Below are 12,367 nucleotides of genomic sequence, written 5' to 3'. Positions count from 1 at the left end.
GGGGCCCGGGCCCCAAAAAAAAAAAAAAAAAAAAAAAAAAAAAAAAAAAAAAAAAAAAAAAAAAAAAAACTGGTACATTCTCAGATGCTAAGATGCAAAAATTAAAATGTGATGTTTAACACATTACTGCAGATCATATGATTGGGAACAGGCTCTTACCTTCTCTCTCAGAACCTAAAACAAGTTTAGCAAAAATACCACACAAATAAGCAGTGGTTCTCAAATAGTCTTAATGTGTGTGTATTCACAGGTTCATGAAATATAATAAAAACATTAAAATAATTTTATATTAATTTCACTTAACTTTAATGAATTTTCCCCAACTCTAATATTAAAAACATTAAAAAAACTTAAATTTTAATGGCAAAAGTTACTGGTTTCCCTATCTATTAAAAATTTTTGTTTTATTTTTACATATCTAGCATTTACAACTAAAGTACATTTTTATAAGAACTGGCATCTTGATGTATATGGGTCTGAAATGATACTTCACCTTTGATTTTTAATTTGAATTAATAAGACCATGATAGATTTTTTTTTAATTTTACTTTTAAACCATTTTAGTGTGCTATTATATATGTTCTAGTACTCTGAGTCACTTTGGTTTTAAAAACTACCTATTTATTTATGGTACCATGTCAAGAATTTCTTAATGTTAAAAAATACTGTATGTATGTGACGACATAACAAACCAGAACAGTTCCTAGATCGGGGAGGGTTCGGATTAGCGTTTACTAAGAGGGCAAGAAGAACTGAACTTTGTACTTCAAAAGGAGATTTTGGTTTTATGAGGTGCTGGTCATATAAGTTGTTTATTTTTATTTCATCAAAGCCTGGCAGGTATTTGCATTCCAATTTACCTTACAAGGAAGCTTCTTTTCTAAACATTAGTTTTTTAAATGGGTGATGAATTAATTCCACAGGAAATGACATTATAAACATTAGTTTTCCTTTGAGATAAAATAATACAAGCCAAACTTTCTGAAGTTAAGGGTGACGCATAATATTACAACTTGTTGTATGTTGTGTTTGTAAAGGTTCCCTAAACTATTAAAATTCAGGCAATTTGTGTAAATTGCAAAAGCAGAAACTGTGATGTTTGCTTAGTAGTGTGTTGTGTTAGAATTCTTTTTGGAGGTGTATGTTATACACATAGCAAACTATTATTCAGACTTGCTCATCCTGTATTTTTTAAATAGGAGATACAGCATCCCAAGTCATTTTTAGTTCAGTTAGCCTGCAAAGACTTCATCTCTCTCCCCAAATTCTCTCTTCCAAGCCTTCTTTGTCATCTATGTGCAGTTAAGGTGGAAATGTTTACAGACCTTAGTTTGTAAACTAAAAGTGAACTTAATTTCCATTGTTCCCTTACATCCACCATTGGCAGTAGCCAAAGCTAGCTTTATAGTCTAACAGGAGAGACCATGTTCTGCCATGACGAACCGTGGTGCTGCCAGTGGAGTTTTTTTCCCCTTTTGATGGTTTTAGTTAAGCTACTAAATGGATATACACAAGCAGTTGAGTTTACACTAAAACTATGAAATGGTATTTCCCGTCTATGTCCGTGCCTCTTCAAACTTGGACGTGTGGGTTTTTTAAATCATTTTTCACTTCCTTGTCAATCTCTTATAGTGTTCTAATGATGAGAGGGATTCAAATAAAACTAAATACCTTTGAATATCCCTTCCCCTCTCACACACTGAAGGCTGTGGAGGAACTAGACTATTTCCTGTTGCCAAGACATGCTTAGACACCAGAGTTTTCTTTACTTGGCGGCATGCTACCCCCAGCCTCACCCACACCACCTAATTTAAGAGGGTCCTGACCTCAACCTCTACTGAGACGTAAAGGTAAACTCTCCTCCCTCCAGGTTTTTTGAGCAGTTTTTTGGCACTTCACCAGTAGCCCTCATTTTTACATGTGCTGTTGTAAACTTCTTAAGGACAGGGATGACGTCTTGGTGATTTTTGTGCTTCCACCTCAACCCTGGCAGCTAGCCCACTGTCTGGAACAAATCAGGTGTTTAATGTCTGTCAAACTAAATGGAATAAAGGGTTTCTACTAGCAACAGCATTTCTCATGCCTCAGTTGTGTAAGCTGGTTGCTTGTGTTTGGTTTCCTCTGCAAATATGTATGTTTATCACCCACCCAATAATTTAAATTATTTTTTTAAATTTTGTTTTCTTTCCTTCAGATACTACCCCATGGCCAATTAGCTCTAGAAAATGTAGTTGCCGCCAATGAAATGATTATCCCAAACTCTGCCCCTGGTTATACTTCGCCAAACTGAAATTTGAATTTTCTCAATAAATTGGTCATGTCTGAAAAAATATATAAATTGTAAACATTAAGATAAAAATATTATCCAAGATTCAGGTCAATATTTTCTTTAAAAGTTAAACATAAATCTACCATATAGCTCAGCAATTTCACTCATATATTTCTACTCAAGAGGAGTGAAAATATAGGTACAAAGATGTGTATGCAAATATTCATAGCAGTGTTATTCATAATAGTCAAAAATTGGAAATAATCTAAATGTCCATCAACTGATGAATAGATAAGTAAAACATGATATATCCATACAACAGAATATTATTTAGCAAGAAAGAGAAATGAAGCACAGATATATGGCTATAACATGGAAGAACTTCAAAAACATTATGCTTGGTGAAAGAAGCCACATACCAAAGATCACATATTATATGATTCCAGTTATATGAAATGTTGAGACAAGTAAAATCTATAGAAACAGAAAGCAAATTAATGTTTGCCTGGGACTGAAAGTGAGAAAGGAGAGTGATTACAAATGGGCAAGAGGGGGGACTTCCCTGGTGGCACAGTGGTTAAGAATCCGCCTGCCAATGCAGGGGACACAGGCTTGAGCCCTGGTCCGGGAAGATCCCACATGCCGCAGAGCAACTAAGCCCATGCGCCACAACTACTGAGCCTGTGCACCACAACTACAGATCCTGTGTGCCACAACTAATAAAGCCCATCTGCCTAGAGCCCGTGCTCCGCAACAAGAGAAGCCACCGCAATGAGAAGCCTGTGCACTGCAATGAAGAGTAGCCCCCACTCGCCGCAACTAGAGAAAGCCTGTGCGCAGCAACGAAGACCCAATGCAGCCAAAAATTTAAACATTAATAAATAAATAAATAAATTTATTTTTTAAAAATGGGCAAGAGGGATCTTTTTGGAATGTCAGAAATGTTCGACCATCACTACATTATGGTGATGGTCGCATGACTCAATAAATATACTAAAAATCACTTGATTGTACACTTAAAACAAGTGAATTTTATGGTATGTCAATTACATCTCAGTAGAGCTGCTTAAACATAATCTACTAAGGTACACAATATAATATGAACAGATCTTAAGTGTACAACTCAGTGAATTTTAACATATGTATACACCCATGTAACCAGTACCCAGATCAAGATACAAAACTTTTTTAGCAGGCCAGAGTTTCCTTGTACCCTTTCCTAATCAGAATGCACCATCTTCCTCCACAAGAGTGGTTGCCATTAACTTGTTCTATATCATCTGGACTCATTTTGTCTATAGTGAAACTACAATGTTTCTTTTGCTCAACATAATGTCTGTAATATTCATCAAGGTTGAAGCTGATAGCAGTAGCTCATTCTTTTTTATTGTTGTGGAGTATCCCATTGTATAAATATTCCACAATTTGTTTGTAAATTCTTCTGTTAAAGAACATTTAGGTTGTTTCCAGTTTGGGGCTATTATGAGTAAAGCTGCAATGAACATTATTTTAGATGTCTGTTGGCAGACGTATGCACTCCTTTTTCTTGGGTACCTAGCTAAGAGTAGAAATGCTGATTCATGAAGAAAGCAAATGTTTAACTTGGGGAGAAACTGCCATAAGATTTTCCAAACTGTTTAAACAAATTTCCACTCCTACTAACAATGTCTGAAAGTCCCAGCTGTCCCGCCTCCTCACCAACAGTTGGTATTGTCAATCTTTCTAATTTTAGCCATTCTGCTAAAATTACATTCTGTACATAGTGTGTAGGAGTATCCTGGCGTGGCTCTAATTTGCATTTGCTGGATTAAGAATTAAATTGAGCATACTTGCATATACTTCCTGACCATCTGGTTATCTTCTCTGATGAAGTGCCTGTTCAAGGTTTTTGTCCATTTTTTAACAGGTTATCTGTCTTTTTTCTTATAGCTTTACAGAAGTTCTTTATTCTAAATACAAATCTTTTGTCAGACATATGTACTATAAATATTGTTCCCCAATCTGCGGCTTGCATTTTCTCTCTCTTAATGGTGGCTTTGATATACAAAAGTCCATAATTTTAATGAAGTCCAATTTATCATTATTTTCTTTCATAGTCTATTTTTTATGTTCTGTTTAAGAAATCGTCTGTGTATGCCAAGGTCATGAAGCTTTTCTCCTAGAAACTTTATTGTATTACCTTTCCCAATTGAGTGTTTGATCACTAATCAAATTAATTTTTGTATATGGAGTCACAGTTCATTTATTTCCCATAAAGATACCCACTTGATACAGTACTGTTTATTGATAAGACTATCTTTTCCCACAGGATTGCAGTGGCATTGTGACCGTAAATCAGGTGACTATATCATACATGAGTCTGTTTCTGGACTCTATTCTGTTCCATTGTCCCATTTTTTCCTTGGCAAATGCTACTGACTTAATTACTGAACCTTGATAGTAATCTTGAGCTAGGGAAGATTTTAATGTACAATTTGTTGTAGAACTTTGTGAGCTGTTCTTGTAAGAGAGACAAATGCCAAAAATTAACTATTTCAAGTCCTATATGTCATCAAATACCCATTCTGAAGCAGATAATTTTTTTTAATCAGCAAAATGAAAACCTGAATATTTTTCACCACAAAAGGCTTATAAAATCTACAGGATCTCTTCATGTTAACTGCAGGTAGCTGTTGAAGCCCAGAATTAAAATGGCTTACCTGAGTAAGATAAATAGTGTCTTTGAACTTGCGTAATTGATCTGCACTTTGGGGGAGTTTGAAGTGAAGCTCAGCCTGGTGAAGCATTTTATAGTTACCATCTGTGAAATGTTGTCTATGATGTGCAAATTTGCTTTCATAAGACCAGTCCTCTTTAGATGAAGCCTTTCAAGCAAAGAATAAGAGGTTCAGATTGGGAAGTTAGGAGTGAAACTACTTTTCTTCATACTCCTGACAAACTTGAAAAGTACTACACACATTTGCAGAGCCCAAAGCTAACAGTAATAAAATATCACTAGTAAAATGGTAAATGCTTAGCACTTGCTCATTTGCTTCTCAGTGATTACTAAATATATTTGATATATACACGTTTAATTTTGATATAGTTGAAGATACAAACCAAACAATGATACTTCTTTCCCCTAATAATAAATCTTTTTTTTTAACTTACAGAATCTTTCTTTTCCTTTGAGAAGCTATCATCAGGTCAAGTAAAAAATAAAAACAAAAATAAATAAATAAAAAAAAACAAATACCACACAGGTTAGTAGTGTACCTTCTACAGGAGAAAAAAAAAAAAGCAATAATTCTGGCTTCTAGGCCCTATGATTTGATGAACTGTTAGCATTTGACAAAGATATAAGACAATTGCTGGCTACATCTGAAAATATCAGAGTTTTAAGCCAAGTTATACAGACACTTTGAAAAAACATATTCCATTCCACCCTCAAAAAACCATGAAAATTAGGAAGCTTAATAATCCCTGTTCATAAAATATGACTTAGAATTCTCAGTAATCATGCAATGCACAGACCAATCACCTTAAAAGGAAAAAGTTATTCTTTAGGAATTGATTTATACCAAAATATAAGCAACACACATTAGCCATATTTAATGCGGTAGTTTTTCCAAATTGTATTTCGTTTTTGAAAATGTTACCACCAGACAGTTTAGAGAACACCAATTACTTCTATTATTTATTTGAAACAGAGGTATGGTATTTACAGTCATCTTGTACACATTTGAGATGCGCAAACCTTTAGCAATAGTCTTCCCTTCTTTCTACGCTTCTTCCTTTTCAAAATCTGAAACACGTCTCCTGGCCTCTCAGCCCTGTGGCTGCTAATAATTTAAAGGTATCCCATAATCATAAACCTGATCTGTTATGTGGGAAGCTTTCTACCTTCTGATAGCTATGGTTTGAAATTCTTGTAAATTTCAGCTATAACAATGTTACCAGAGGAATTAGAAAGTGTCAGATAATGGGGCTTCCCTGGTGGTGCAGTGGTTGAGAGTCCGCCTGCCGATGCAGGGGACGTGGTTTCATGCCCCCGGCCCAGGAAGCTCCCACATGTCGCGGAGCGGCGGGGCCCGTGAGCCACGGCTGCTGAGCCTGCGCGTCCTGAGCCTGTTGCTCCGCAACGGGAGAGGCCACGACAGTGAGAGGCCCATGTACGGCAAAAAAAAAAAGTGTCAGATAAGGCTGTAATTGCTTTAAGAATATTAACTCATTTAATCATCATAACAACCCCATGAGTGGGTACTATTATCACCCTATTTTACAGATGAGAAAACCAGGCACAGAAAGGTTAAGTAATTTGCCCAAGATCCAAAGCTAATTAGTGCAGTCTAGCTTCGTATAAACCATATGACTAGCATTGCCTATATTAATAGTAACAATAGCTTACGTTTTATGGGCTCATCACTATGTGTCAAGAACTGTGCTAAGTGTTTCAACGTATTAATTAACTTAATGTTTACACACCATCACATGCACACATGCATACCTGCATGTGCACACACGAACACAAACACTCCCTGAAGTATCTGCTCCTATTACCCCCAATTTACAGATGAGAACACTGAAATTCAAAAAGAATGAATAATCTTTTCAAGGCAGTATAGCTAGTGTGTGGAAGTTCTAGTATTCAAATCCTGATCTGTTCATTCCAAAACCCAATCTTTCTATTGCTGTATATTGATGATCACCTGTTGAAAATATGATTATTTTACGAAGAAGTAATGTATCCCAACCAGAGAAAGACATTTTAATATATTTGCTGAATGCATGAAAAAAAAAAATGAAGATTTTACGTAAAGGTTTTCTTTTCCCAACACCTACTCAAATTCTCCACTAAGCAATGTAGTTCGAAAAGAGGCAACAATCAAATCAAGGGTTCATAATAAACAGGACTTATCTTTATCTTTCCCTATTTTAAAATACAGTGTTTAGTATCTTTGAATGTCATCAGGCATTTCACAAAAACATGGGAATTCCATGATTTTCGAGAGGTGAATAGAAATGCTTATAGTTTTTTTTAAAAAGGTTTAGCAATTCCTAACACTCATCTTCCTGAAATGTAGTGAAAAGAAAATAGATCAATTCTGGAGTCAGACAATAAGCCTGAATACAGATATGCTACTTACAATCTAGGGACATTGACAGAACTCTCACTATATATATATCAATATATATTGATTTCCCTCTGGGCCTCAGGGCTGGATTATTGTTAAATGATGTACCTGGTACAGAAATCTGCTCAGTAAATATTTTTGCTTCTTTCATTCCTTCTTTTCCATTCTCAGCACTTGTTCCTACCTGAGTCAGGATACTGAACTGCATCTTCTTTCACTTTGAAACAACAATGTTCCCAAAAGATTGGGCCCACAATATGGGAGTAATAAAAAAACAAGGGGTAGAACTAAGGTTATGGCATCACTTATTAAAGTTAAAAATACAATAACTTCAATGTAGAAGTACAGTTGTGTTCAGGTGGTGAGATTGAGCAAGATTTTTAAGTTCTCTTAAAACTTTTTTTGTGGTTACTTCACACAAGTGATGCAGAAGGGGGAAAACTACATGATTATTTCAATAGATGAAGAAAAAGCATTTGACAAAATCCAACACCCTTTTATGATACAAGCAGGCAACAAACTAGGAATAAAAGGGCATCTATGAAAAACCTACAGTTAATATCATACTAAATGATAAAAAGCCTTTTTCCCTAAAAACAGGAATCTCCCTGAGAAAAGGAGTGAGAAAAGATGATCTGTTCTCACCACTTCTATACTGTACTAGAGGTTCTAACCAGGGCAATTAGGCAAGAAAAGTAAACAAAAGGCATCTAGATTGGAAAGGAAAAAGTAAAGTTACCTCTATCTGCAGATGACATGCTCTTATACGTAAAGAATTCACACACACGTACCCCAAAAAACAAAAAGCCATTAGAGCTAATAAATGAGTTCTACAAGGTTGCAGAATATAAGTTCAATATACAAAAATCAATTGAATATTTAGACACTAGCAATAAACAATCTGAAAATAAAATTAAGAAAATAATTCCATTTACAATAGCACCAAAAAATACTTAGGAATAAATTTAACCAAAGAAGTATATGACTTATACACTGAAAACTACAAAATAGTATGACAGAAATTAAAGATGACATCACATGTTCATAAATCAGAAGACTTAATATTGTTAAGATGGCAATTCTTTGCAAACTGATCTACAGATTCAACACAATCCCCATCAAAATCCCAGCTGACTTTTTTACAGAAACTAGCAAGGTGATCCTAAAATTCATATGGAAATGCAAGGCACCCAAAACAGTCAAAACAATCTTGAAAAGAAGAACAACGTTGGAGAACTGACACTTCCAGCTTTCAAAACTTACTACAACAGTATAATAATGATGACAGTGGATACTAATATAAAATAGACATACACAATGGAACAGAACTGAGAATCCAGAAATAAACATTAACATTTATGGTCAATTGATTTTTGACAAAAGGGTCAGGAGAATTCAATTAGGGAAAGAATAATGTTTTCAGAAATGGTGTTGGGACAATTGGCTGTCCAAAACTGGACATCTACCTCACACCATACAAAATAATTAACTCAAAATAGACCATGTAAGAGCTAAAACTAAAAGACAGCACAGGAGTAAACTTTTGTGATCTTAACTTAGGCAATGGCTTCTTAGATGCAACACCAAAGCACAAGCAATAAAAGAGAAGATTGATAAGTAGGACTTCAAAATTTTTAATTTTGTGCTTTTGGGACTTCCCTGGTGGCACAGCGGTTACGACTCCATGCTCGCAATGCAGGGGGCCCAGGTTTGATCCCTGGTCAGGGAACTGGATCCCACATGCATGCCACAACTAAGAGTTTGCATGCCACAAATAAGGAGCCCATGTGCCACACTAAGGAGTCCACCTGCCGCAACTAAGGAGCCCATATGCCGCAACTAAGACCCGACGCAACCAAATAAATAAATAAATAAATAAATAAAATTTTGTGCTTTAAATGACACTATCGAGTAAGTAAAAAGACAACCCACTAATAGGGAGAAAATGTTTGCAAATCATATAGCTATTAAAAAAATTACCATCTATATCATGGACACATAGATGGTATGTTTTTTGTAAGCTCTTACAATAAACTCTTACAACCTGATAATAAAAAGACAATCCAATTAAAAAGTAGGCAAAGGATTTTTGCCTACTTTTTATTTCTCCAGATATTTCTCCAAGGAAGATATATAAAGAGCCAACAAGCACATAAAAAGATGTTCAACATGATTGGCCATCAAATAAATACAAATTTCCTGTAAACGTAAATTTCCAGGGAAATGTTAAAAAAAAAAGACAAAAATGGGGAATAACAAGTGTTGACGAGGATGTGGAGAAGTTGAAACCCTCGTGCATTGCTGGTGGGAATGTAAAATGGTGCAGCCACTATGGAAAACAGTTTGGCAATTCCTTGGAATATTAAATATTAAACATAGAGTTACCATACGACCCAGCAATTCCACTCCTAGGTATATACTTAATAGAATGGAAAACGTATGTTCACACAAAAACATGTACACAAATGTTAACAGCAGCATTATTCATAAGAGCCAAAAATGGGGAATAACACAAATGTATATCCACTGAAGAACGCATCAACAAAATGTGCTTTATCCATTCAATGGAATATTATTCAGCAATATAAAAGAAAGACATACTAATTCATGATACAACATGGACGACTTTTGAGAACTTTATGCTGGGTGAAAGAAGCCAGTCGCAAAAGATCACATATGTTATGATCCCAATTATAAGAAATGTACAGAACAGGCAAAAATACAGAGCAGATTAGTGGTGCCTAGATCCAGGATGGGAGGGACAGAGAGAGCGGGGAGTGACTGCTAATACAGAGGGTACAGAGTTTCTTTGAGGTGATGTAAATATTCTAAAATTAGATCATGGTGATGGCTGCGTAACTCTGTGACTATACTGAAAACCATTAAACTGTACACATTCCATGAGTACATTGTATGGCCAGTGAGTTAGGTCTCAATAAAGCTGTTAAAAAAAAACACACAAGTCTGAAACAACCCATCTACAAAACGGAATCTTTAGGAATAGAGAAAGTGAAGTGCCATACTGAAAATCAAATACACCAACATGAAGAAAACGGAAGAGGAGGAAGAAGAGGGGAGAAAATAAAAGGAATGATATGACGTGATAACATCAGACAAAGGTTTATTTATCACATTCATTTCTCTTATTGTAGCAAACTATCCAGTTCTGAATATCTGTAAGTAATAAAACAGTTGCAGGACACATAGAAAGTAGTAAGTGAGAGTGATTTTCACATGTGATAATAACTCAGCCTTCAGTAATCACCGGCTTCCATTTAATTTTTGAATACTCTTGACGGAACATAATTAAAAGCAATATAGAAAAGTTATAATCCCCAAAATGATGACTACAAGAGTTTAGTACCCCAAAGGTTAAGGATAAAAAGTTCTTTTGTTTTTTTTGGTACGCGAGCCTCTCACTGTTGTGGCCTCTCCCGTTGCGGAGCACAGGCTCCGGACGCGCAGGCTCAGTGGCCATGGCTCACGGGCCCAGCCGCTCCGCGGCACGTGGGATCTTCCCGGACCGGGGCACGAACCCGTGTCCCCTGCATCGGCAGGTGGACTCTCAACCACTGCGCCACCAGGGAAGCCCTAAAAAGTTCTTTTCTATTATCTTCTTCCTACACTTCCATTTAAATAAGAAGTAGATTTCATTTGACTTTCTGAACCACTGTTAAGGTAGTGACATACACCCATGGCCTACCATTCTGAATCACTGGGAAATCAAAGATGGCTTACCTTTTCTAATGTACTGAAGGAAGGCCAGGACTGATATCCATATTCAGATACAAATCGAGCTTTGGGGAAAATTTTCCAATTCCAGCAATCACCAACATAGTCATAAAAATGTACGTCACCATAATTCGGGTCGTATGGGTTTTCAGAGAGCCAGCCTTCTGCAGTGGATTTAGCCCCATTTGTAGGACTGGATGTGATAAAAGGACGAGTCTGGTCTCCCTGAGTTCAGAAATAAAATGGTTTAAAAGATAAGCTTTTCACTCAGTAAAGTACAGATCACTTACTTCTTTAAAAGTAGTATCAAGTCCCAGAAATGCCAAGTAGCTGATAGAAAAATAACAGAGCCACTTACCTTCTTCTGCATTTGACAACCACCAGCAGCTTTCTGCTTTTTGCCAATCCTTCACAGCCTTTCATAATGAACTGTAGCTTATTCCTCACAGTAGCTGTTCCTAATTTTTTCAATCATGTCTTAACCTATACTTGACCTTCTACCATCGTGGGTAGTATACTGTCTGGTGCTGAATTTCTCAACCTTGGCACTAGTGACATTTGGGGCCTGGTAACTTTTGGTTTTGTGTGTGTATGCTGGGAGTGGGGGAGGTCCTATACACTCTACTAGATGCCAGTAATACCTACCCACCTGCCACGCCACCCCACAAAAAAAAGTCTACAGACATTGCCAAATGTCCCCTTGTACCTTGGGAACAAAATCACTTCCACCTGAGAAACAAAGGTCTAATGGTTTAGAATGGGCTATTGAGTCAGAGGGACATGAGTTTGAATCTCAAATTAGAACCTTATTGTTTTGGGACAGGTCTAAGCCTCAGTAGTCTTATCTGTAAAATGGAGATAATAATGGTACCTCCTTCATTGGGCTATTGTAAATGGTAAAAAAAAAAAAAAAAAAAAAATGTGTGGAAGAGATGGCTAAGTTTCCATCAAAATTCATGTTCCCACTTCTGTCCCTGGAAAGCGGCTCGCTAACTATTTGCATCTCTGTGCGGCTACATTCTCATCCTCTTCCCCAGTCTGTAGGCAAAGGCCTAAGAGATGGTAGAGCTGGAAGATGGAAGGAGCCTGGGTCTCTAAAAGGAGGAGAGCTGCCTGCCCATCAGAAGCAACCATTGTGTAGTGTTACTGAGTAAGAAAGAAACGTTTATTATGTAAACCACTGAAACTCTGTGGTTTCTTTGTTACAGTAGCCAATATATAATTACTTAATCTAGTGTCTAGCACACAGGGA

General features: G+C 36.4%; 1 protein-coding gene across 14 annotated transcripts in view; it reads right to left on the bottom strand.

Annotated features, from left to right (window-relative positions):
• Nucleotides 1–12,367, bottom strand: part of MANBA (mannosidase beta) — a 148,767-nt gene that overhangs the window by 67,675 nt on the left and 68,725 nt on the right. For all 14 annotated transcript variants that reach the window (XR_003001993.1, XR_003001991.1, XR_003001986.1 and 11 more), the window contains 2 exons: nt 11,122–11,340; nt 4,969–5,133 (listed from right to left, as the gene is read on the bottom strand). Coding sequence is in view for 1 of the 14 variants with exons in the window: in XM_024736073.1 (XP_024591841.1) it covers nt 4,969–5,133; nt 11,122–11,340 (384 nt within the window). In the remaining 13 variants the exon portion in view is untranslated. The remainder of the gene's footprint in view (nt 1–4,968; nt 5,134–11,121; nt 11,341–12,367) is intronic.

Source organism: Neophocaena asiaeorientalis, unplaced genomic scaffold (assembly GCF_003031525.2).
Source record: "Neophocaena asiaeorientalis asiaeorientalis breed wild unplaced genomic scaffold, Neophocaena_asiaeorientalis_V1.1 scaffold7, whole genome shotgun sequence".
Taxonomy (NCBI): domain Eukaryota; kingdom Metazoa; phylum Chordata; class Mammalia; order Artiodactyla; family Phocoenidae; genus Neophocaena; species Neophocaena asiaeorientalis.
The sequence above is the reverse complement of the archived record's forward strand: the minus strand, read 5'-3'. Positions and strand labels throughout refer to the sequence as shown.